This window comes from Cyanistes caeruleus, chromosome 1 (genome assembly GCF_971803275.1).
Source record: "Cyanistes caeruleus chromosome 1, bCyaCae1.hap1.1, whole genome shotgun sequence".
Lineage (NCBI taxonomy): Eukaryota > Metazoa > Chordata > Aves > Passeriformes > Paridae > Cyanistes > Cyanistes caeruleus.
In genome coordinates, this window is record NC_141701.1 from 131,175,869 (window position 1) to 131,203,487 (window position 27,619).

Consider the following 27,619-nt stretch of genomic DNA (forward strand, 5'->3'; position numbering starts at 1 on the left):
GTAAAATCTGCTTGGCCCCATTCTAGAAATGTTGCAAATCCACATTTATTTGTTTTGGCAAGAAAACTTCATATTTGTGCTCTGTTTCCTTAAATCATTCATCACATTCTTACTTCTTGGATTTCTAAGAGCATGAGGCAGTCAAGAACATTGTCACTGCAGCCACCTTGCCCCTTCTTTTGTGAAAGGTGCAACAAAACAACTGGGCTTCATTTCCCCACTTGTGCAACCCAGTTCAAAAGCAAGAGAACTGCAAACCGAGAATTCATCAGTGTAAATGGGAAGAGAGTCAGGCTATTCATGCTCTCCTAAAGCTCATAATAAATATTTGGCACAAACTCTTACATTTTTAGTGTTTGGAAGGCCTGGTTTTGGTAGCTTGCTGGTGTAATTTCAGCTAATTCCAGTCTCGCTGCAAGGCACTGATGGCTGTCAGTAAAAGTCTCCAAAATAACATCCTCTGCCTCATTCTCCATTACTTTCAAGGGACCACAACGAGACTGAGTCATAACTGCTTCACTCACTTCCTTCTCTTTTGGTGCTACAGACTGGCATTTGGCTGTGTGTACTTCACTAATTTTTGGGGTGTCCATTACTTTAGCTTGATTCCTGTAGGAAGTAAAATCCTCTCAGTTGTGCAGATGCTTGTGAGTGTCTCATATTTATGTGTGTTCCTCAATCATTTATTCAGTGATGATCTCAAAAAAATATACCAGGAGGCCATAGTGCTCACTTCTTCTTACGTTGCATAAAAGAGGGCAGCTGAAGACCCCACAGAAGAGTCCTGAAAAATGAAAGACTATAATGTGACTATATACATCTGAAATAACCTAAAATCCACTACAAGAAACGTTATAGGAGTCATCTTCTGTGATTAGAAACGGTTTCAATCAGCGCCTGTAATCAGCCAAGAAACACAAACCACTAGGAAGCCAGGCTTCATTATTTCTAGTGTTGTTTCTCTGTGAGATACAGCTACTTGTTACTGTCTCTAAATAGCAGATAAAAGATGCTCAAGAGAATAGCTTCACAGTGAGGGAACGACTCAGCAGGAATCCAAGAGGTGCCTCTCCATGCCTGGTGGATCTGCAACCATGGCTTTCAAGGCATCAGAACATCTCCTGGGCCAGCTGGGATAAACCCCGTGCCCTGCACTGTAGGCAGGTCTCTCTCTCTCTCACACTCACTCACCTTCACGTGTTTTAGGAAATATTTTCATTCTTCTTGCAGCTGAATAGGCCAGATTAAAGCTGAATACCTACAAACCCCAAATTAGAACAACAGCCCTGAAGAGACTGAGGAAATTACTCAAGTTATAGCTGTGTATTACATGTTTATGGGAGCAGCTGGAGGCGGTGAGATTTCCAGCCCTCTCAGTATTTTGCTATGATTTAGACAACATTAAGCACATCTATTTAGGACTATATTTCATCTATTTGAAGAGCCTCCAGGCAGTTTTAGTGTACTCCTGATAAAAAGTGAAGATGCAGGAAATGCAATGTCCTCCATAGGAGGATTTATTGTCTCAAAAAATTATTTTTTATCAGCTTTGTCAAAACTTGGAGCCCAGGATTTTCTGCTGAGAAGAACAGCAGATATTCATTTTCTTGAAAGAAAATGCATGCATAATTTGTTGTGATAGGTTTTTTGGAGCTATTCTACTATTTTCTTTATGTGTTTAAATACTGGATTAATCATGGGACAGTAGTTTAGCCACATGCCTTTTAGTTTTAGGTGTATCAAGAAACAGAAAACACAATTTGTAATTTAGGACAGATTTGGTTCCACAGTTGTCAGCTTATAAGAAACAGCATTTTAATAGAGTGTGTTCTTTCTCTATGTGGGAATAGTAAAAATAAATTTTAAGTAAATGGAACTTCCTCAGAGTAGTGTGCCTGTCTTTCTGAGGAGAACTTCTAAATTTCATTTCACCTGTTTTCCACATTACAACAGGATTACTGTATATTAAGCATGTGTGGAATACTTCATAAAGTATTCCAAAGATGCAGTACTACTTATGCAAGGAAAAAAGTAATAATTTCTCTCTTTTTGTACTATATTTAATGGGCTACTATGTGTAATTTTACTGTATTAGGGCATTTTTATCTAGTATACACCTATGGATCATAGATTACATGACAAAGCAGGAGTCTTATTTACCAAAAAACCCTGCAGCTGGGGATGACTTCTGCTTGCTAGTACATGCAGTAAATGTTTAAGACGATAATGAGAATTAATTCTATTTGAGAAAGAAAGTGTTTAACTTTGGAGAACTTGACAGTATGGCCAACTAAGAATTATCCAAGAAAGTATAAATCCAAATAAACACATATGTACACCTTTACTTATTTGGTTCAAGTTCACCATGACCGCCCACAGGTACATAGAATTTAAAGAAAACAATGAGAAACAGAGGCCTGATATTAAAAAAAAAGTAAAGTAAATAAAAAAATAATCCTGGCCATGTCCACTGCCTTTGGCACCTTTGGTCATAGGCAGTGCCCTTTATTGCCACCAGCATAAGTACATGTCATTGGGATGGTGTCAAAGCACTGTGGCTGCCAGGAGTGCTCAACCATGCTTGAGCAGGGTGTGTGTTTATCAGGTAGGGAGGGATCAGGTGTGCACAGACACAGTGGGAGAGCAAACCTGACTGAGCCTGCTTGGTCTGTTCAAACAGGTATGAGGAAGGTCTGCAGGACATGAGAAAAGGGTTTATTTTCACCATTTCAACATTAAATGCCAACGCAAGATCAGCTCACAGTAGCCCAGCAAAATGAGGGCATAGTCTGAACCCAAACTGCTTGTCCCAGATGCCCCAGGTTCACTACTGCACAAGAGAGTTAAATATCACAGGTTAGTGAACTCAAGCGAAGAATTGCCTTCTCCATGTAGCAAGCTGCTATTAGAGTTCATCTCTGCAATGGTCTCAATTTAATAAACTCCCAACTGTAAATCCAAGTGTCTCTCCATCATTATAGAAGAATAGCCCTTGTGAAATATGGAAAAACAAGGTGAGCCTAGAAAACAGATTTCATACCCATATTCTACTACAAAGAATCGCTGGAATATGCAGTCAGTACTGCTGTCATGACTTCTGTATAACCATATCTGAATCCACACATAAGAATCTGCACTCAGCATGCTATATAATGAGCAAGATGTATTATGTCAGGACTTTTATTTGCCTCCAGAATGCTGTACTAGAGAAATGGCAAGCTGCCCAAGGAAGACCATTCCCACCCCCACCACTCTCTATTATTTGCATAGAGTAAATATGAATCCTTGCTGTTATTTACATGGAAATAGAAGTAAAAATAATTATTTTACACAAAAATAAGGCCTTTGACCCATCATTTTTTAAGTTAAAATCCCATAGTATTTGTTGTGTGTATAATCCTTATGTTCACTTCTGAGATTAAGATGCTTACAGTGAGTTTAAAAAAAAAAAAAAGGTAAAAAGGAGAAGCATAAATGGACCAGTGTTGTAAATCCTGGCACTAGTTCCTACAGTAGACAACACCATGACCTACCATAACCTACTTATAAACCTTTCTTTTACTTGGCAACAGGTCAAATTTCTTTGGCCTTTTCTGTTCTCATAGTCCTTATATCCCACTTTGTCTTCTAAACTTTTGCCCTGAATCAAGAGATAAAAGAATATAATCCCAGTAGAAGACTGTGGAAAAAGAAGGGGAAATACAGAGGTTCTATCACAGCTTGGAGCCATCACAGGCAACCAAGAAACATCAAGTGCTCAAAAATTGATTTTTTCCCCTAGCAGAATAACAAGCACAGTATACTAACTAGATTCTGAAGGTGGGAAGGCAATGTTACATGAGAAGCACAATTTGATAAGAAAATTAGGTCAGGAGATTGGCAGCTGCTTAAAGAACCTCTGCTAAAAGCAGAGACATAAAGATTGCAATGCAGAGCAAGGACTACCATAAGAGAGCCATGTGGCTGGAGCTGTTAGTTCTTCAATACTTCAAATCCAAATAACACACATCAACCAAAATCTATGGACAAGCACAGAATTGTGTCAATATATTGATATGATTTGAAAAGCCATGGCACAAAAAGAAATATAATTAGTAAGGTACATATAGAATAAAAAAAAATCTTTTAAAAACATAAACTGTTACAGAAAAATCAAGATGGGAATTGATCCACCACTCAGCTGAGGGAAGCTATTGACTAATGACTCCAAGAAAGCCAACTCTGTGATGGCTATTTTGCTTTTGTTCACTGGAAGGGTCAACCGTGACAGAAGGGTTTACATCAGTAGCAAAGAGCTGGAAATACTTGCTAAATGACAGAAGAATGAGATTAGGCCATGCTTATGTGAGTTAAATGACCTGAGATCAGCGAAGCTGATGGAATTAATCTCGCATCATTCAGGTGATAACTGAAGCATTTCCATGGTTGTAAATAACTATCTTCAAGAATTGTGTGGAAGAGGTAAAGCTTTGAAAGACTGGAAAGATAATAACAGCTATCTTTAAATGTAAGAAGAAAGAGGAGGTGCAGAATTATGGCCCTTTAAAATAATCCATTTAAATACAATTCTCAAATAGAGGAAGTAAATAGAAAATAATAAAGAAACAGATGATAGGCACGTGGATTAATCAAGAGTCATTCCAAACCAAGCCCATTATTTCTTATGAAAGGATAACAGGCCTTGTGAATCACAGAAGTGATACAACTTGACATGAGCAAATTTTTTAATATGGTAAATGTTAGAAAAAAATTTCAAAAGCAAACTACAAAAATGGAGTTTAGATTAAACTAATACAAGGTAGGGTTCTGTGGAACTAGCAAAAGAAACATTTTTCAGTCTTTCAATTAACCATTGTCAAGATAGAAGACTGCATTTACTGCAGATATACAGGGGGTTTCTCCTGGCAAAACTCCTGTTCCTTTCATTAAATGGCATAGATGCCAGAATAGACACTCTACTCATTAAAGCTGACAATCTGACAAAGTTGAAAAGGGCTGCAAGCAAGTTAGAGGACAGCCTGGAAACCAGAATGATCTTGACAAATTGAAACTACAGTTTGAAAAAATATGGTACTATTCAACACGGACAAGTGCACAACAGAGCTCTGAGTCAGAAAACACTACAGAAATCAAGGATGGAGCAAGTGGCATGGGAGAAGTCCAATTAAAGATTCCCATAAGAGAATGCATTTGTATTGGCATTTCAGTTCTCCCAAATGTAGAAGCAGATCATCACTTTTCAAGCTTTGCTTTACACTGCAGAGTTGTCCTGGAACATATGAAACCATATTCCTTACCACAAAAGATGAGCCAGAAGATGTGTTTTAGGTGGACTCAGATGCAGCCAGCTGCTCGTGGGCATGCAGGCTGCAGTGCTAGACTGAAGTTAGTCCAAGGTGGAAATCTGACACGTGGATGGTGTGCAAATCCTGAGCTCAGCACCAGGTGTGGCACTCCACATCTTGGTCCCTGTTGCCACACACCCCTTGTTAAAGCACTCATTGCCGTAATGCATCACAAGCTGACTATTGAATGGGCTGTGCTGTGAATGAGACAAATGTGACAGCAGGATTACATGTGGATTGTGAGGCAGCTAAAGCAAACCTTTTCTATCTGGTAAAGTCTCTGTGAGAGTACTGCAGTCAGCACCACACTTTTAATTAACAGTTGGAGCAGTTTAGCCTAGAAAGATCAGAAGAAAGCCTTGAGAAAGATCACCACTCCCAGAAACACAAGTTGCAGGAAAGATGCGGGACTGTTTTATCTCTGGAAGAAAAGGGTGAAATGGTAACAGCTTTCATGTCCAACAAAGGCTGCTGAAAAGAGAAGGGGGATAAATTGACAGCTTTGACAGCTGTGTCTACTGTGGGGGAAGCAATACAGATTGCTCATACAAAAATTTGCCTAATAAAATGGCAAAGAAAGCAGTAAGCAAGGAGCTTCAGCATCCACAGCACAGGTCTCATAAACAGGTTAGACAAGCATCTGTCAGACTTGGTTTAAAAACAGTTCATTCTGCCTTAAAAAGAACCTCTTGAGACCACAACCAGAGCAATTTGTTTTGTTCCTTTTTTAAATGTAAATAGTAAAATTACTATTTCCTTCTCCTTTCATCTTGTCTTTCTAACTTTTGAATCATTCCACTGATCTTCCATCTGCATTTCATGTTACATCTTTCTGATATTTCCATTATCCATCCCATCTCCACCTTTCCACTTTTGGCATTATACTTCATCTGTGGTATTGCTTCTACTAGGATATCTCTCCTTTTTCCCATCTGCAAAACAATGTGACTGTCTTAATTCAATTTTCTACATAACCAAGTATTTGCATATAACTGCTTAACTAAACATTGTACCTTCCCCATAGTTCACTTCCCCTTAGTGTTTATGCAGTGAGGAAAAATGACAGTGTTGCAGGTGACTTCTTTTTTTTTTCTTTCAGCATCTCCTTTTATTTTTACTGACCAAGAAAACTCAGAGATTACCACCATTTCCCTTAAAACAGGATAACTCAGTGTAGAAGAATACAACAACAAGGCAGAGGAGAAAGGACACAGTTAATCACTGCAGAAGTTTACATATATTATCTTTCAAATAACAAAAGGCATTACTAGTGCTCTAATGTTAGGGGAATGGATATAAAGAAAAATATTATGTATGCATACAAATCTCTATGGCTTCTTCTCAGATAATACACAGCTATATATGTAAAAGAACAGATAATGATTACTGCATGTTTCTTTGCTGGTATTTCTGCTTTCCTCAGGTGCTTTGAGTGCACCCAGCATTACCCATGGGCATGGAGCACAGCTCCACTGCCACCAGCTGCTGAGTGACAGCCCAGTGTCAGCCTTTGGGCTGAGCTCCCAGTTACCAAAACACACCTTGTGTCCCCCTTGTCATACATTTCTGTGTCCCATCTTTTATGCTGATACACCACAAAAAAACACCTCATTCTACAGAAAATTACTCTCTTCTTAGATTCTAGCTACTGCTGTCAGGAATCAGGGAGTCCAATTTTCTTCTTTTGACTTTACAGCCACACAGTTGCCATGAGATGCTGCATTTTCTTCTAACACACGCAGCAGTGCCAGGATGTGTCTATACACTCTCTACATGCTCGTATCTTACTGCCTGAATTTATCTCCAGACATTCACTGCCAAGCCTACAGCCTTCCTTTAGTTCAGTTAGAGCCAGCTGACACAAAGACATGTCAAAAGGAAGAAAAAGAAGGATTCTATGGAGAAAATTAACTTAATTAATATATTTTTTAGAAGACGGCATGGTCCAGAAGACATGGCATTTAAAACTGAACTTGCCTTGTCTTACATGCAATTTTCAGAAATAACAGATGCACTATCAGTTTTACAATATGATTCATTTGTTAAAAAGCCCATTGGTGAATAGTTTATTTCTAATATAATGTGTGCTTTCATAAAAGCTATGGGCATCCTTATTATCTCTTAAAAAGAAAAGGTGAATTCTGCTCAATTTATTCAAGCAAATTGTCTCTCTTGTTAAAAATAGTATTAAGCTATATTAGACCAAATGTACTAAAGAAAACCTTAACTCTCTCCAGTTTTCTATGTGTTGTACATTCCCTTTACATCTTAGATAGCACCTCAAGAAAGCATATTTTGAAAAAAACAAAACATTTTTCCCATTATTTTTTCTTTTCATCTCTCTCTCTTTTTCTTCACTGGCAAAACAAGTTCAGTGTTCACTAGTAAATGAGTTCAGTATAAGTGAACAGTGGAAGTACTTTATAGATTTATTTCTTGCTGGTGGATCCATTTCTATGTTAAATAAGTTTATAAGCCAAATCAAAACATAACTCGACTGATCTACCAAATACCTGATATCATCCATCTGAGTTTTGGTTTTTTCCAGCCTTAGTTTGGAGAGGAGAATTAATTGCACAGTTCACTCAGCAATAACTTGAGGATTTCTTGAGGACAAATACAGATGTTTTCAACTGGATGATTGCATGCTACAAATAAGTTTTACTTTTTATTTTAGATAGGAGAATACTTCGTTAGAAAGTAAAATTAAGGAAAGAGAGTTGAGTCTTATTAGGTACCGAGTTGGACCATTTATTAATATTACATAAGCAACCCTTCTATTCTTTTTGAACTATAGACTATACTCAGAAAGGAATTTCATTGCTTGAGTCATATTTGAGCCTTGTGGGACATTAATAAAGCCCTCAGAGAATGATTTTCAAATATGTCAAAGGACTTTGCAATTTTATGCAAGTGTCACAGCACACAAATACACAGGATGCATTCAGATGGGTTCCTTTGAGGATCTGTTTTCATGCTCAGTGTACTTCTTGTCAAAGTACATGGAGTCCAGCAGCAGAGAGGCAGGGTTAACTCCCGTGGGACCTGTCTGAGCCACACAGATCCTTCAGCACAGGGGTGCTCAGCCCTTCTCTGCCTGAATCCTCACCTTCCCTAATGACCAGAAGCAAGTGCCTTGGCACCTCTGTAGACCAGTGCTCCCACAGCTCAGTGCAATACTGCAGCTGGGCAGGCACTGATGCCAGCTGAGGGCTACGTAGCTACATACAGAAGTAGTCCAAGAGAAAATCTTCACATGTGATTCTCAGAATAAGAATTTATGTGTCTATCTTGCTAGCAAAGGTTGCACCCTACAGCATAGGCCACAGCTGTTTGCATCCTTGACTCACAGCTCTTATCTCTAAGTTATGGCAGGTAGGGGGAAGCTGAGGCTTGATTTTTTTTTCATTCACCAAACAAATGTAAGTTTTGGGTCAAATAATTTAAAATCATGTCAGATTTTCAAAAAGCAAAAACTGTTCTGGCTAGAGAAAAGTAGAAAAGAAAGTGAAGAACATCCTCTTGTTGTTTTTAAAAGGCAGTATGTATAAATTGCAGCATTCTGAATGGTGTTTCACAGAAGAATGTGCAAAAGGTTCATGAACGACAGGAGCAAAGATGATGCTTTAGTCCTAGCTAAACATTTCATGAATTTCTTGCCTTCAAATTGTAAAACCTGTTATTCCCACAGCTCTAATTAGGACAGTTAACTATGAGGCAGTAAAAGACTAGAATTGTGGCTCCTGCAAATTAAATTGTTGCTCTAAGTGCCAAATTGATGGACAGTCCAAAAGACGGGTCAGACAGGTCTGTTTGATGGACAGACCCTGAGACCAGGGTCTCCTGTTGGATGTCTTAGGTTTTCTGCTCTGAGTTCACCTTTTGTTAAGGGAGAACAGTGTGTGGACCTACTGCAAGACCTATGGAACAGACCTTTTTGATTCTGTATTTGTACCATGGGTCTCACTCTGCAAGTACAGAGCAAACACACTGCGATTGCATGGATAATACATTAGAGACTTTGAAGTTGCCAGGTACAGTGATAAAGGAAGAGAGATAAAACCTCAAAGAGAATTTTACTATGAGCAATATATAAATATCAAAAATCTATTTTCAACATGAAATATTCAAGCCCACTGTCCAAATGCTTCATGGAACATTCTTCAGGAAATTGAAGAACAATAATAAAACAAACTGGCACTGACAACTTGCATTAAGGAAATACTGAGAACAACAGATAGGTTTATAGTTACCTTTTACAATAAGCCTTCATAAAGTATTTTTTGAAAAAGACCTTCCAAGTTCTAATCTGATTAGAAGCAGACTCCTCCTCAATGTTTTTCTATAGCATAAGTATGCAGCAATTACTCTGAAAAGTGTGCTACCATTGCTCTCTATGCTCCTGTCTCTTTTCCTATTTTTGCTTTGAGAGAGGAAAACTGAAACAGTTCAGCTGGATGTTAAAATCCATAAAATGGATGAGAAAGAGAGTGCCATAAGAGATGGAGGACTGAATATTCAGAATGGTTTTTTTTAAAACTGTACATAAATCTTCTGAGACTGTGTATTCAGAAGAGTTTGCAGGATTCATATTAAATGACAAGAAGAGGCTAAGATGTCTATTTTGTACACCCAGAGTGTATTTTCAAGAGATTGATGTTTTGCTTAGTTTGTTCCAATTACTTGTTGGTTTTTTTTAACAGATGACTAAAAATTCTTCCAACATAATGGCTTTGACTCCTAATACTTCTAACAAAAGAGAGACAGTGTGCATATTTGGAACTGGAGATTTTGGACGAGCCCTGGGGCATAAGATGATTCAGTCTGGCTACCCTGTGGTGTATGGAAGCCGAAGCACCCAGATATCCAACCTGATTCCCAAGGATGCAGAGGTGCTGAGCCATGCAGAGGCAGCGCAGAAAGCTTCCATCATCATTATAGCAATCCAGAGGCAGCACTACAACTTTCTTATACCACTAGCAGAAGTTCTCCGTGGAAAAGTCTTGGTGGACATAAGTAACAACTTGAAATTAAACCAGTATCCTGAATCCAACGCAGAGTACCTGGCTCAGCTGCTGCCTGGCAGCAAGGTCGTGAAAGGCTTTAACACCGTCTCCGCCTGGGCCTTGCAGTCGGGCACGCTGGATGCAAGCCGGCAGGTAAGGCTGAGCAACGGGGATTGCCTCTGTCCCAGAGCTACACATCACATGGCTTCTTATCAGCTACACAAAACACACCTGGGACTTGGAGTTAGGCAGAGTTGAGATGGTATTTTCACTATAATCTCCCATTTCAAGCTAAATGTGATTTACTTTGGATTTTTAATATGGCATGACAAGGAATATAAGTAGCTTGCCTCTGCACTCAGAGAGGTGTTTAGAGACTCTAGAGAAGCAAGAGAAGCAAGATAGCAGAGAGACAACAAATCAGAAGGGTTACACCAACTGTTCATCAGAGTTGTAAAGTTAAACAGAAATGAGATAAGAGGAATTTTCAAAGCAAGGACAAAATGAAGAAAGCAAAATAAGGGAGGCAAGGTATAAGATAGGGCAGTGAGTATGGGCAAGAGAAGTATGCTGAAATGTGAATAAATTAATGTTTTAATGTTGTTAAACTAATGTTTTTTAAATCATCATCACCTAAGTTTAACACATCAGTGTGTGCAAACTGTTTTAACCAGCTCCTCAACCACAGGCCAGCAAGCACCGAGCAGACCGCAGGAAACAATGCAGCAGATTACTTGAAGACAAATAATTTATTATGGCCCTGTTTTCTGCCACTTCAAAGGACAGTGCTCTTGTACAACACATTAAATCATCCAGCTACTCAAGCCATTGCTAACTTTGCTCTCCACTGCCAGAGAAATGGTTTTGGCTAGAGACCCAAGGGCTTCCAAGCCTAGGCTCTATAAACCTTCATCATCTCAACAAGAGCAGAAATTGCCCCCATTCTCCAAGTTTCAAAAGGACTAGTGTCTTACACACTCACAGAGAAGATGATACCATCACTATTTTACTACACCTGGAAAGAACTAATATTTATTTTTGTGACAGGTAAATCGTGTTTTAAAGATCTGTCCTCACTTCCCTGCAGTATTTATGGACCACTATAGCAGCAACTGAAAATTTTGCTCTTACTTCTATTGAAAATTTTGCTTCAATTTAGTCCCATAATGTCTTGTGCGTACTTGCAGATCTTCAGAAAAGTGTGTCAAGTCTTCTATTCAAGGACATATACTAAGCCTGTTATACACTGTTCTATCCAGATATAAAATTTTGCCCCTTGAAAAAATCTTCTTTAAAGAGTCATATTCAAAGTTCTTTGCCTTGTTTGCCAAAAGTATGCATAGGCTACTTTTTTGCCTATATTAATTAAGGTCCGCAGTAAGCAAAGCAGCCTAGGAAGCTTGTGCTTACAGTCTATATCCAGGAAGGATGGCAGTAGAGAAAGTCACAAAAATCTGTAAAAAATAAACTCCTGTTTGTTTTTGTCTGCAGGTGTTTGTCTGTGGAGATGATGTGGAAGCCAAACAAATGGTCATGAATATTGTTCGCGCACTGGGTCTCACTCCAGTAGATAAGGGCTCCCTCTTGGCTGCACAGGAAATAGAAAATTATCCTCTGCAACTCTTTCCAATGTGGAAGTTTCCCCTCTTCTTGTCCCTTGGCCTAACTGCATTCTTTTTCCTCTACTGTGTGGCTCTTGATATAATTTACACTTACATTTATGAAAAAAATGACTTTTCATTTTTTATTGCAATTACCATTCCAAATCGGGTCTGCCCTGTAATGGCACTCACCCTTCTTGCCTTGGTTTATCTTCCTGGTATATTTGCTGCAATTATTCAGTTACACAGAGGTACCAAATACCGCCGTTTTCCAGACTGGCTGGACAAATGGATGCTGTGTAGGAAACAACTTGGACTAATAGCCTTGGCATTTGCCTCCCTGCATGTTGTGTTCACTCTTGTTACTCCGATGCGCGCCTTCGCAAGTTGGAGAACCAGCAAAGGAATCATCTCCCAGGTAAGTTTTGCTCCCTGCTCTCAGTCTTCCTTTCTTCTGGCCCTGTTAAAATACTACCATCTATCTTGAGCTTCAGAAATCCATGTGGACATGAAGCATTTTATTTAAAATAGAGTAATATTCCTAGCTTGTGTTTCTTTTAGACATCGATGTATCCACATTTTGATGATATTATGGCGAGCTGAGGGGATTTATGGCCTCAGTCTTCTTCCTAGATAGTTGGAATATTAATAAAATAATCAGTTAAAATGTAAACACTATTTCTTCATATACCTTCAAGAACAGAATATACTATGACTTTCTGATCTTACTTAACAAATGATCACATATCTCTCTTCAACAGCTCTATAGAGGAGTAAAATATGTAACTCAATTACTGTTACATGGAACCTATATGTAAACTCTCCTGCTTTTTGTGCAGGCATTCAAAGTAAATCTCTGATGATAAGAGAGTTAATGTATAACATTCATCTCCTACTTACCTGTAAGGAAACTTTTTCTACTTATTGCTGCTAAAACTGCTATCAATAAAATACGCCTGGTCTTCTTTTCTTCAGGCACTGAACAATAAAACAGAACCACTCGACAACACTAATGCCTGGCTTAGTGACTCTTATTTGGCTTTGGGAATTTTAGGATATTTTTTATTTGTTCTTCTGGGAATAACTTCCTTGCCTTCAGTCAGCAACAGTGTCAACTGGCGAGAATTTAGATTCGTTCAGGTAAGAAGACCATTTCTAAAAAAAAGTCATCAGAAAAAACTTCCTTCCCTTATCAACAGGTTTACTAAAGACTTTTGGCTTTCCTCCATTAGTATCTCCAAATGTGATCTGTGCATTATCCACCATCATACAGTGAAAAAAAGCACCTACATGGCCATACAGCTGTAAAAACCCACACATGCTCTGACGGCTGCTTGTGGTACAACTGAGATAACTGCATTAGCAAGAGAAAGCTGGGAAGGTGTGACCTCCTAAATGAAAAACAGAAAGCTGACTTTGATATCAAATTCCACAATTTTACTAAGTCATATAATAATTTAGCCATTTTATTGGGCTACTTTGTTTGGTTCACAAGATAATTCAGTTAAAATGGACCTGAAAATTACTTTATAACTCAAAACTTCTCAATGCCAAGTGTCTAAAGAGAATCTGAAATTTCTGCAGACTGTAAAAACTGCTGTGACTATAAACAGGCTGCCCTTGGTAACACTATAATCTCAGCTCTCCATTTGGAGGGAGTTTGGTGCAAGCTGCCGTGCCTCTGCAGGAGCTGGGCTGGAGGGGAGGGGAAGCAAGAGAAGGGGAAATTACTATCAATGAATGTTTTATCAAGGCAAAAAACTTGCACAGTATGATACTTCTGGATGGATTAGCACTAGAGCATAAAAAAACTTGGATATCTCCACTGAATGTCAGCATTTTCTCTGCTTTTTCACAAATATGACAGCTACTAGGCAGTACGTGTAAGCTAGAAAAAATTATAAGGGTTATGGATGGAGAAAAAAACAAACAATTTAACCTATAACCATTTTAACTGATTTTTTTTCAATAATAAGAGCCTTTATGTTATATAAAACAATTTAATTTCACCAGTCCCCAAGCTGGCACATGCCATAGATTTTACTGTGTCCTTAAATTTGCATTTGTTCTGGTTTAATTTACTGTTTTAACCTCCATTTCTTTCCTTCTTTTTTTTTTCTTCCTTCTCCTTTAGTCCAAACTGGGATATCTAGCACTGATTTTGTGCACTGCACACACTCTGGTTTATGGTGGAAAATGGTTCCTGAGCCCATCAGCATACAAATGGTATCTTCCAAACATCTATATGCTCTCCCTCGTTGTTCCATGTGCTGTACTGGTTGTCAAATTTGTGCTGGTATTTCCTTGTGTAGACAAACCTCTCACACAAATTCGGCAGGGCTGGGAGAGAAAACCTAAATACTCAGAACAGTCAAATCACATTATCAACAAGTCTGCTGTATAATTAGACTAAACTGTATTATTAAAAAAAATATTATGAGGGCATATCAAAAGGAGGCCTTAAGCCTAGTTTATTTGGAGAGGGAGAGAGAAAGTGTAAACTTGGCCCAGCTCTGTATAAAACAAAACCACCCCAATGATAAGCTTTAAACACAAATGAGGCCATTGAGGTTCTGCACCCCTGGCATGCTTTCACACAGGTGCAGACCCCCTCTTTTGCTTTATTTTCCCTTGCCTATTTAACCTCCATCCTATGAAGGGTATGAGAGATGTAGGTGGTGTTCCATGTCCCTCCTCTATTGTTCCAAACTCCTCCAGAGCTAGGCAGAACCACAGAAACCTTTGGTGTTGGTGTTAGACAGTGTTTGCTCCTTTCTTATCCTGCCCATCAGGACTCAGCTCAACGTGCACCTACACACATCCACAGAGATCCATATGCACACCTGCACAAGTTTCCACACATTTCCCTGTTTTTTCTAACCCCCAGAAGCCACCAGCACCAACAGGTGCATGATGGATGCTAGCCAAGGAACAGAGCTTCACCTCCTAGCATTGTTTATCCTCCGTTAATATCTGATCCAAGGAAGGCCATGTTGATGCCCTAGAGATAGTTGAGTAAGATTTGTTTGGCTTGTGAACAGGAACCCTGATGTTCAAAGTGTGTGGGTCAAGGACTGCTGAATCTTTGCTTGTACTGCTCCACCAGAAATTCAGGGACAAGGGGAAAGAGTAGAGGTCAAAATGGCAGAGATGTGAGAAGTGCTTACAAGCCTCAGCTTTCCAAGTATAGGCAAAGAATTATCTGTGTGTTTTTGTGTAAGCAGTGAGTTGTAAGAAAAGAAACTGAATGAAAATACTTTTATTTGAGGGGTTATATGTCATAGTCATATATGCCATAGTCATATCTCATGAAGATAATACTGTTGATTTTTTAAAAAATAAACAATTGGATGTAGTATTTCAGATATTCTATGAAAATACACATATTTTAAAGACAATAAAGATTTTTTTTTTTTTTACACTGTTGAGCTCTGTTATCATTTTGGGAACCTATTCTGCTAAGATGCAGCTGCTGGTGTGCTCAGTTGCACAAAGTTGTTGGGAGGCCTTGGAATAAATAACAAAATGGGATCCTGCCTTCAGCCAGTTGCCTGGACTTGTCTTCCTCCACCTTTCTTTGTTTCTTGGACATTCACATAAGCAGATCTTTGCTTAGTCATCCATGTAGGCTGAGGATTTTGGGGAAGAACAGGTTTCAGCTGGGATGGTGACTTCCTGTTACTGCAAACAGAAGATCCAATAGTCTCCTTTGGACTGGAGAATAAAGGCAAGACAAAATGTGCTGGTTTTAGAGGAAGAGAATTGCCTACTTTTTGACCTCTCTGCTGTTCTCCCTGTCCATACAAAGAACACTCACATACATGAAATTATAAACATGCTATCTAGTATAGCTAACTGTGCTTTCAAACTACCATTATCAAGCAGCTTTAAAAAATAAAATAAAATAAAATAAAATAAAATAAAATAAAATAAAATAAAATAAAATAAAATAAAATAAAATAAAATAAAATAAAATAAAATAAAATAAAATAAAATAAAATAAAATAAAATAAAATAAAATCTCTTTTTTTTAAAAAAAAACAAAACAATACTTCTGAAAACATTTCTCAACAATGGAATCTTTTTTAATTCTGGGCTTCCACCCCCTCTTCATGTCATCCTCTGTCCCAGAGTCTGTTCTTTATGCCCAAAAGAATGGCAAAGTAGTCTGGGATATCAGCAATTGATAGAGCCAGATTTCTTAGAAAGAATCCTGGCATCAAGAACCCTTACTAACCGGCACTGGCACATAAGTTATACTTGTCCTAAACTGATATGCATATGCTGATATAATTCTTTACAGAAGTTTTTCTTGACCTGTGCCATGATGGAGTAGTACTACACTTCAAGCTTCCTTCAAGGATTTTCCACAGAATCATTTATTGCAGAAGGGATCAGGTGTAGGCTCAACAGGCCCAAGCAACAAGACTGTTGTGAAGATGCCTGTAACACCTCTTTACAGCTCCCTGGAGGAGAGATGGAAGTAGCAGAATGAGAGGAAGAAAACAAAACAGAACGAGAGAGAGATTGTGTTTGCATGAGTACAAAGGGACAGAAAAGAGAAGAAAATAAGTAGCAGCAGTCTGAGTGAATATCCTCTAGATTTGCCATTTTGGTGGTAGATCCTAGTCTCAGTGACAGTTACTCCAGATTTATGTTATTACCAGCCAAAGCACTGACACATATTGGGTTTTGATATTACTTTATAAAGGATTTATTCCCGGGGTTTCTGCCTCTCTCCCAGTACAGATTTAAAACCTGCCCTTCCTCTCTCACAGCTGAGCCGGTGGGTTGGAGTTTAAACTCTGACAGCCATGGCAAGTCCCATTTAAAAGCTGTGCTTTATGAAATACAAACAGTGCAAGTGCTCTGCAACTTTTCCTCCCAGAGAACAGGCTCCTTTGTGTTTTCTGGGTGCCTTGTGTTGAAAGAGGCCAAACCAAGTTGCCTTTACCCTCACTGGGAAGTAGCACAGAGTAACCGTGGCCTGACTGAATGCTGCATTGTACACTCACTTACAGCTAATCCATAGTCTCAAATACCCACAGAACTGTCCTTCTGCAGGCAAGACAAAGGAACTTCTTTGGGGATGGATATCACGTTGTGTTGTCAAGTGAAAACAGACCAAGATGTACTGGAAATGCAAAGCAGCTGGGTACAATTTGCAATTTGCTGTTTACTCCAAGGATAAAGTGTCGATATTGGCTGTGTACAAACCAAGGAGGCAATGTTGTTTGCTTGCAGGGGAGGTGTACAGCTGCTCTCAGGAGCAGATCCAGAGCCCCTGCATCTGAACTCAGCAGCAGGTGCTTTGTTGACTGCAGTAGGTAATAGGACAGATCTTCATCACTCAGATGTGAGTGAGGGATTTCATGTCCTCTTCATATCCTCTTGTACTTGGGCAGCTGAGGAGCATTTGCTTTACAAATTTACAGATTTACTTCCTGAACACGGTAGAGAAAACAAATTCAGTAATCATACTGGTAGTGGAAGTATTCAGTGGCAGTATTTTGAAAACAATAGCCAGTGCCAGGAAACCTGTTGGTAGCTTGTACTCATTACTCATGGCTCAGATCTCAGTATTCTATTTTTTTTTTCCTTTTATGTACTGACAAAGCCTGGTGAAAAAGGAGATCAGAAGGATCATGAAAGGAATTTTGGAAAGGGTGTTTTCCATATGGTTCCCAGAAGCCAAAAAAAAGCTTTTATGTGTATATATACATAATGCCATTCTAAGAACTCCTGCAGGAATAAAGCATTGATTCTTAGGTCTACTTCTAAATCAGAGTCAATACTTAGAAAATAAAAATTACAGAATTTTAAATAAATGGTCACGTGGATATTGTCACAGTAACAACAAAATTTGGATTCCATTACATAAGAAAGTTTTATTCTGATGCATTATAGCATAGTGTGGGTAGACCTCTACATCCTTCATGATTGGGTTAATTTAACTCTTTGCCTTTTTGTTATACCTGGGGAATATCTATTTTAACTAAAACATGTATTTATTAGTGAAAAAAAAAAAAGTATTTTAATTTATTAGATTTCCTTGAAACAGAATGGAATTTCAGACACACACTAGCCCCAGGGAATGCAGCTGACACTACAGATACGGCTGGATCCTGAACCGTGGAGATCTGAGCAATTCCCTTCAGTTCCACCAAACTGTGTACTGAAGTCCTGAGATCTTCAACTTATTTTTGCTCTGCACCACAGCCTTCTGTCAGGCTTCACTGCTTTATCTAACAGTCACCTTTCACTCCAAGACCTGACACTTTGTGACCCACTCTACAAAGCCTCTTTATTCCTGTATGTCAGGCTTTTGCAGCTTCACTCTTGTAAGCTCCTACCAGACACAAGATTTTACAAGAGCATCTTTTGTTTCCAACTCTGTTGAGCATGTTGGATTCACTAGCCCAAACAGAGAACTAGTGAATATTATGAGTACTCACAGTAGCTATGTAGCCCACATTTGACTGTTCTTCCTTATAGTGACTAGCATATTTAATAAGCATTCAGTGTACAAATAATAGCCTAAATATGGTTTCTCTCCCACACAATTTGGAAGCTTTTCTCTCCTACAGAGACTATTTTTTCATCTGCATTATACAGATTTTTGTTGTGGATCTCCATTTGTATCACTAATTCCTGACCTTAACATTAATGATTTTCTCCCTTGAGGAAGTTGACATTCCTCAAGATATAGTTTTTATCTATCACCACGGAAAAGTACACATCTCCTATTCTTGCACATTGCCTTAATGTTCTTGACTCTGGGAACACAGAATTGGCATAAATATTGGCTCTGACGAGATTAGACCCCTACATATTACTTTCTTAAAAGCAACCTCTGTGCTACAAGAAAAATACAGTACAGAATCTTGACACAACATGCACAGACCTCAGAGAACTGCATTAAACTTAGCTAACATCTCCAAATGCTGCAAGCCAGAAGTGGTAAATTTTGTTTGTATGTCTTCACAAACATGCTTTATTCTTGTCTCTCTTTTTGCTTCTACATCCAGATTTTCTTGTTATTCAAGATACAATCCCTTCACTGTGCTTCTCTTCACATGTGCTCAGATTTAAACCAGAAATACCTTAACTGCAGCCAGTAGACTCAAGATAGCAGCAGTAGTAGTAATAGTACAGAGGCCTTTCCTAGTTTTGTAGTTATCCATCAAAATTTTTGCCCCAGTTTTATGGAAAATGGGAAATTGTAGTCTTTATAAACCTCTCTTTTAGAGCCTTCAGAAAAGAAATAGAAAAAAAGAAAAAAAAGTAATTTTAATATGCTAACCATTACAAGACACAAGTCTTTGAACACCACTAGTTCGAAGTAGAATGTCCCAAAAAAGGCATGTTTGGGACATGTTATCTATGACAGACAATTATCATCAAAAGGGAAGGTATTTTTAAAGAAACATTCTGGAGAAAAAGTATATGGAAAAAAAATTAAAAAGCTATTTGAATGAATGAGAGAGAGCAGGAAAGGAGGAAGAAAAAGCTGGTTTTCTTCTTTCCTACTAGCTCCATGACAGAAAACATCAGCCTTTTTGATTGCAATTATAAATCAAATTACCAATTATTTCAGTATCTTGTAAATAATTAAATGAAGATTTTGATCTTGGCAGCCCTGGAGTTCAAACTACCCTTTAGGATGCCATCATAGCCTTTTTTCCTTAGTCCAAACTGGTACAAATATGCATATTTTCTCATCCTTTACAACAACCATTCCAGGTAGCTGCCACTCCACACCACACCACTCATGGTTAAGCAGCAGCAATAGCAAATCCAGTTGTGCATCAGGCACAGGGCTTTGCATGTCTTGGTATTAAATATAATTGGAAGAACTGTTTTATTGGGGTGAAAACACCAGAAAAGATGCCATAGCCCAACTGCACAGGCTGAGGACAGCTTGCTTAATGGACTGCTCTGTTTCAATGCAAGACATCTTCATTTTATAGTTTAAGAAGCAAAATCAAACACAGAATCTCACTGAAGAAAATCATTTACACGGCTTGAAAACTGGAACTTAAAGAAATCCTACAGTACTTGGTGAAAAAGACAAGTGAGAGCTGGGCAGGGTGAGCAGAACCTGAAGAGGTGACTGGAAGGATAGTCCTTCCCCCTTCCCACTTGCCTAGCAATGAACCAGAGCTTCAGGGGCACTGCAATAGGACACATGCAGTGGTTAAATGCTGTCATTTAGAACCAGCCTAGGCAATCAGAGGCAATGGATGCAGAGGTAATTGCAGGGAATTATGTTAAATACATATAGGAGTATAGTTTGTTTGTTTTTATTGCTTCTGTTTTCCAGTCCCATAAGTAAAAACTGGAAACCAAATCCCATCTTTAATGGGATTGGTCTGAAGGTTAAACCTCAAGTCACAGTTCAGAAACTCCAGTCTGGTCTTACTGGCAAGCCTTGCTTGTTTGGCGAAGCTGAGCATTGTTGAGACAAATAAAACCAAGAACTTAGGATACCCATCCTGCCTGAGGGATGCCTGCTGTCCAGTTACAGAAGTCTGGGAAGGATGAAGGGGCTTGGAACAATACCAAATACCCAAGTTGCACTGAATACTACTATATAACTTCTAGCATCTCTTCTTCAAACACCCATGTTTCCTGGCAAAGCTGTCTTCACTGTCTTTTACAAAGAATCTGACTTGGATTCACATTTACTGTCTTCACAGACATATCCCAAGTTTCTTTAACAATCCCTATGTCAGTGACTCATACAACATCATGCAGGAAGACAGAGGCGAGGAGAGGAACTGGATGAGGGTTTCCTGAAGCTAAGGATAGTCCTCTAATTATGAGGAGTTCACAGATTTTAGAAAGCCAGAAAGCAACCTTGTGATTAGCTATTCTCTCTTCCTGCCGAACACACGCTGCAGACACTGCCTAAATTAATTCCTTTCTGTATTATCAGGAGTTGTCATATTTTTCGGTTCACAGACCTGCTACAAATTTTCCAACAGTAATACAGATTGCTGTAAAGTTTAAGCTTCCTGACAACATGTAGTTTTATCCTAGCTACCATTTGTTATTGCTGGCAGGTAATCCATTAAAACAGGCTGCATTAAAGATATTCTGAAGGAACCGCTGAACTTGATTTAAATGTTAGAGAGCTCACCACAACTGGCAAATTATTTTGACAGCTGATTACCCTCACTTCAATACATAGCCTGGATTTATTTTTTTAACTCTAGTACTCAGTAAACATAATTTATTATTTCCACAACTTATTTGAAGTGTCCAGAATGGTGGCTATATATAGGCCACATATATTACTCCAGAGAAGAAGCCCAGATATAAGAAGAAAAAATGTGATTTATGCAGGTATATATATATATATATACATGAAGAAATATAAATTCTAGTGCTCCTACTGTATACGTGGAAATTCAAACACATACTGAAACTTGTTGGTGATGAAAGATTCAATGTATTTCCAATCCAAAATAAATTTTACACCTAGTAAAGTAAAAAATTAAAATATTAACCATCAAGGTGGATAATCTCAAACTTAACCATAATTTCACAAAAAAAATATCCCAGATCCTAATAAATATTTGTTAATAACAGTGTGAAAACTGTTAGAAAGGATATTACCTGAAGGTTTACAGTTTTTGTAACTTAGGCTGTTAAATTTTCAGAAAGAACAACTACCACATAAGCAGGTTTCTAGGGAGTGTCTCAGGAATTAGTTGCAGACCCACCGTTACACATAACAAGTCTCAACAAACATAAAATCACTGTTGGAGAAAAATGCAAACTATAGTACCCTGAAAATGCACAATGAGGACTGGAACAGATGGAAGGGATTCATTGGGTGGTGCATTTTCAGCCACAGCCCCATTGCACCCAGCTCTCCAGAAGGTGATCATAGAGGAACAAAGACTTGTCACATTTCCAGCCCAGGGAGATGTAGCCTAGAAAGCACCAGCTGTAAACCATTCACAAAGGGCCTGCTAGAAAGGGCTATGAACCTTGTTCAAAAATGCTAAGGGGGTAGGAAAAAGAGGACAAGAGAAAGATCTGTCATGGTTTTGTGATTTTCAGATGCACAGAGAAAAGAATTCCACTGCTGTAGGGAGCAGTGGCTGCATACTGTTTCACACTGTGAAATAGACAATGAAGTCTCTGGAATGATCTCTACTAACATCAAAAATGTTGGAGTAAAAATGTTGTTGTAAGAATGTGGAAAAATTTCTTACATACACAGATTATAGTCATTTAATTGATTTATTTAAAAAAAACAACAACTTAGAATTCAATGCAATAAAAAGTACCCAGGTCACTATTCCACTGATAAAAAGTCATAATCCAGTAAAACTGTAAAAGTGAGAAAAAGCAGCTTGTCTCTTCTATAAGACAGCAGAAAAAAAATATAATCTATACAAATATATGCAACTCTGGGATTATTTAACAGAGCACCAGGTGTGAGAGAAGCATAGAGTATCACATAAGCTTCAGATAAAACCACAAGTGTACTTAGGCAGCTTTGGCTAGGTTTAAAGGTGAAACTCTACTTAAATCACTCTACCCAGAGGCTGAGAGTAAAGAAACTTGCTAATTTCTTTTCAAGTTTAGGTTTCTGACATTTGGCGTTGTTGCACTTACTTCCAATGAACACGCATAAGGAAATACATGGCTTAATTACAACTTCTCTTTCTAAAGAAAAGGACATAAAGACTAATAAGCTGGAAATGCTCGGGTTAGGAGAAGTAGAACCATTTGAGAGATGAAACAACAATATCAAATATCATTATCTCAACATGAGAATGAGAAAACAAAAAATCTTAGAGTTAAAACTTTACAAATGAGATTAAAAACCTTCTGGATATGCCTTGAAGACAAAACCAGTGAAAATAATCATCCTTATTGGTCAGGTGACTATTTTTTAGTATGGGTGGATTCACTCTTGCAAACACTCTTGCAAAGGTCAAGCATGCTTCAGTCAAGCTCAAATCACCAACAGCATAGAGACAGCAGCATTAGATTAAATGTTAATTGCCTGTGTAATGCAGAAGGTTATGCTGCATTGCATAATCCTTGCTTACTCTTCAAAACAGGGAGTGTGTGAATGCTATCACCTGCATACCTTTTGTTTATTTTTCTGAGATTTTTCTAAGAACAGACAATTGAAAAACTAATCATGTTGTTTCATCCTCTATTTCTTTCTCCACACAGTTATGAGAGAAAAAAGTGAAGAGTTTCTTAAGTAGGTCACTCAAGCACAGAATATGTGTAAATAAAGAGCCGTGGATTTTCCCCTTAGCTATCTGGAGAGAAATTTCAGTGATCAGTTCAAACACTGTTTTGTCAGAGATGTGCCAGGAAAAACAGAAAAAATAAATTTAGCAGAAAATACAACAGCAACAACTTCTGAAGTAGCATTGTTAAGTTTTTAGAAAACACATAGTAATAAAACAGACTAATTACATTCAATCTTTTACACACAACAGAAGGAGCAAGCTAAGAAAGGATCACAGTGCTAGAATTAGGGGCAGTGCTAATGTACTCTGGGAATGTGTCATAAATCCCAACCTTGGACTTAATTAAGGCTTAAATAAGATTACTTCTGCTGAAAATTCATGCTGTAACTAGTTAAATTATAGAAGTACTACCTAAAGAATTTACAAATTAAATAAATGGAAAGACTCACAGGAAAAAAAAAAAAAAATCAGCCTTGTCTACCAGGAGGTGAAGAGATATTGTTCAAAGGCAGACAGAACTACAAGCATCTGTCCACTCCTGACACCCTCAGCTCCAACTACTGCAGCAGAAGAAAATCAAGCACCTCTCTTTGGGTGCAAAATACTTTTACCTAATGTATATCTACAGTGACAACTGTAGATATACATCTATACAACAAAGACAACTTTTAAAACCAGATCTTTCAGCCAGGATAATGACACCCCTTAACATGCCTCCATGTTATATTCCAGAGAGGAAAGGGCAGTATTTGCAGATAATTTCTTTCTGGCTGCTTTTATTAATAGAGTCCATAAGGGAAACAAAATAAAGCACTTAATCCATACTTATTTTCCATCCTTCTCTCCTTGCACTCACAAACCTCCAGAGCAAGCTGACTTATTTACTGCTCAGATAAAACAAGCCTGGCCAATTCAACAAGCATGAAGATAGATACCTGTGCCCTCTGGTCCCAGCTAGGCTTTCAGAAGAGACCTTCACAAGTCTGATTTCTGTGCAAAACAGGACTCTGCAAGTATAATTCACTGTGCCCACTACCAGTGCATAACTGGGGCCCCTTAAGTCCAAGACAATGGTGGTCATTAGCTATCACAAAACCATTTTATATGTCAGAACTACTGTGGCTCTGCCCTGAGTATTTTTGTGGCTTTTTCAGACCATATCTTTTAGGGCTTTTTGCCCAGTCTTCAATGTTTTGTTAGCCTCCATGCCAAAACATGATGAGAACACTAGTTCTGACCAATTTTTTAAGTGTGTGTTTGAAATACATGTGTGAAAGTCTGGCAATGCTTTAAAGTGTTAGATGTGAAGGTACTGTGCTTAAGCTAAACTATCAGAAAGTCATTATTACATATTAGCCAATACAGAAGGTGATGAAAACCACCTCACAAATGAACAAAGACACAAAGGCACAAAACCTGTGGATGAAAGCAGAAAGGGAAGAGGATGGGAATGATTTTATAAACATATGTGGATGCTCTTACTTAGAGATGACGCAGAACTTCTTTTTTCTTCATGAAAATTCTAATAATTTTACTGAAAGAATAAGGAATAATCAGTTTTAAAGTACATTTTAACAATGTATGAAAGGATTCATCTGCAAAAGGACTGAGCAAGAAAGAAGCATCAATATGACAACAAAAAAACTGTATCAGACATCCTGGAAACATGAAGCAAGTACAAACTGTACATCATCAGCTCTCCTAACAGTCATGGTACCATGACTGAATTAAATATTACTGTGTTTTGATACATTATTATGCATAACTGGCTAATGATTTCTGACTTTACTTGACTAATTATGACCTCATTTGTACATCATGTTCACTCTTCCTAGGTGGACAAAAAGATTGTTACACTCAACAAAGGGAGAAGAAATGTTGTCTGTGATACAGTTCACATAAAATGTGGCAAACTGGAATACTTTTAGTAGCAGACTTGTGGCTAATTTTAGAAGTTACACTTCTCAACCGATCTAGTTATTTAGAACTATCATACTCAAACATTTATATATTACCCAAAATCTTCAGAATGGATTCCCAAAAATATATTTGCATGAAAATGTGTGAAATTTTTTCCAATAGAAAAACCTGCATATAAACTCCTAAACCACTGTTAGACCCTTTAAAAGGGACTTTTGGCACAAATAATTTAGGCTTTAGGCTTGGGAATATTATGGCTTCTATTAGAAATGAGTGCTGGGACCCAAGGAGCTGGTACCAGAGGCCTATCTAGGTGAGTTCTGGTTCTACCTTTGGTAGAACTTCTATTTGGTCATTGTGAAAAACAGGTATAGGTTAGACAGCCAACAAGCAAAAGCTGATGTGCCTGAATTAGAAGTAGCAGTGTGACATCTAGTGGGCTCTTTTTGGGACAGCAATAGGCTTATTCCTGTTTAGCAACTCACAGATCACAGAACATTCTGAGTTGGAAGGGACACACAAAGATCATCAATTGCAACTCTTAAGTGAATGGCCTGTACAGGGATTGAATTCATGACTCTGGCATTATTAGCACCATGTTATACCAACTGAGATAATAGGTTTCAAGAAATTGAACAAAAGGGAAAAAAGAAACTAATACAAGCAACAAAGACAGCCACAGACTATACAGGTAAGGCAAAAATATTTACAAAAGCCAGAGGTGGAGAAATAAGTTTTGTGTTCACTGGTATTGCTTTTAGAATGTATTCAAGTATGCCTGATAGGAATTGAAAACATCTCATGTTGGACACTTGGGGATGTGTGTTGCAATATTTGAGGCATTTTCAACATATATCCCATGCTGCAACAGAAGTATTAACCAAAACAAGCACCAAGAGGAGATATCATGATTAAGAAAGTGACTTTTCTCCACAGAGTGCAACACACCTCTTTCACTTCCAGTATGCTGAAACTTGGGATTCCCCCAAATGCTAAAAATTGCATTATTGTATCAGGTAGTGGGGCACTTGAAAACAAGTAAAAAAAACCTAAACTTTATTTTCCTGGAGTTGTTCATTTCCATGTCCCTTCTACTACATGAGTCACATGCAAATCAGCCCAAGACATTTCCCTGGTAATTTGGCCAGTCTCATTGATTATGGAAATTACAGATCAGCAAACAAAAATCAATCTGGTAGTACCACACTGGTGTCAACTCAGTTCAAGCACTAACCATGGAGAGAATAAACACCATCTGCCTAAATTCTCAACAAATTTTGGAGCTAAGAATGAGAGCTCAGACAGACATCAGGCACCTAAATGAGTGACAACCATAGAATTCAGACACCTGAAGCATAATTTCTATGCTCTGTATGCTGTTTTTGTTCCCAGAAGTACTGTCCCTGTCCCACCACTAACTAGGACAGCTAACTAACCAGCTATGAGCTAATTTCTCACCTATCACCAGTGGTGGTGGTGCAGAGCACAATGCCTAAATCATCAGGAATGTCCCTTTTGTAGCTGGATACCCATGACATTGCCTTGGAAGAATAAGGCTTCAAAGCAATTCCTTACCATCTGCACCCGGGAGGTTTACAAGCCTTTGCTTACCATCCAGCCCATACAGTGGAATCTTAGCCTTTCAGAAGGTAAAGGAGCATAATATATATTCTGATTTATATTAGAACATATATGCTGACACACAGGATTGCAAAAAGTATTGTACAGAAAGAATCAGATGCCTTATTGCTGAACTTGTTCTGTGCTTTAATCCTTTATACACAGTTCATTTACACATTCTGGCTTCTGTCCAGCAAAAACAGAGACCTGAATCCCGACCCCATGTAATTAGAAGAGCTCGTGTGACTTGCTTTGGTTGTTATCAATCTGCTTGAAATTATCCAAGCTCTTGGTATTGAAGGTTTTGAAATAAGGTAAGTGAACAGTAAAGGAATAAAATCAGTTGAAAAGTGATATGCAAAGTAAGCAGTATTGGAAATGTCTTTTTCAAGCCACAGGCACATATCATTGTTATCATCAGATATCTTTATATTGTAACTATATCTTTAGTTAAAGACCATCTTGGGAGCCATCTGACTGCAATGTACCAGATCTAAGAAATCAATGCCATTACTGAAAAACTGCATTTCAGCTTTTGTTCTGTAAAGAACTCATGCCTGGGGAATGTACAAACTGTTGTATTTATAATTAAATGGATGTGGTAAATTGTGTTATTGTATAAATTGTGTTATTGTACTGCATTGAATAAAAGCTGTCAGCCTCCAAAAATCTCAATATCAAAACCTCACTAACTGTACCATCCACAATTAAGATTATCTTGTTTTAGGCCTTCACTGATACTCTTGCTGATGCCCAGGGAGTGATGAACAATTTCCACAACTCTGAACACAGAAGAAACAAAGAAGGGAGTGAGTGTGGAGCAAGAGAGTTGGTCACCTCTGAACCATCTATTAAAGAAGTTACAGTTTGGAGGGAAAAGTCTGGAAGGTGGATAAAGT

At 38.2% G+C, this 27,619-nt stretch overlaps 1 protein-coding gene across 3 annotated transcripts in view; it reads left to right on the forward strand.

Moving 5' to 3' along the window:
- STEAP4 (STEAP4 metalloreductase) overlaps positions 1–15,371 on the forward strand; it is a 28,690-nt gene extending 13,319 nt beyond the window's left edge. For all 3 annotated transcript variants that reach the window (XM_023920302.2, XM_086858446.1, XM_023920303.2), the window contains 4 exons: positions 10,049–10,504; positions 11,843–12,370; positions 12,928–13,092; positions 14,087–15,371. In XM_023920302.2, coding sequence (XP_023776070.2) covers positions 10,049–10,504; positions 11,843–12,370; positions 12,928–13,092; positions 14,087–14,356 — 1,419 coding nt within the window. In that variant the 3' untranslated portion in view covers positions 14,357–15,371. The remainder of the gene's footprint in view (positions 1–10,048; positions 10,505–11,842; positions 12,371–12,927; positions 13,093–14,086) is intronic.
- The last annotated feature ends 12,248 nt before the right edge of the window (positions 15,372–27,619 follow it).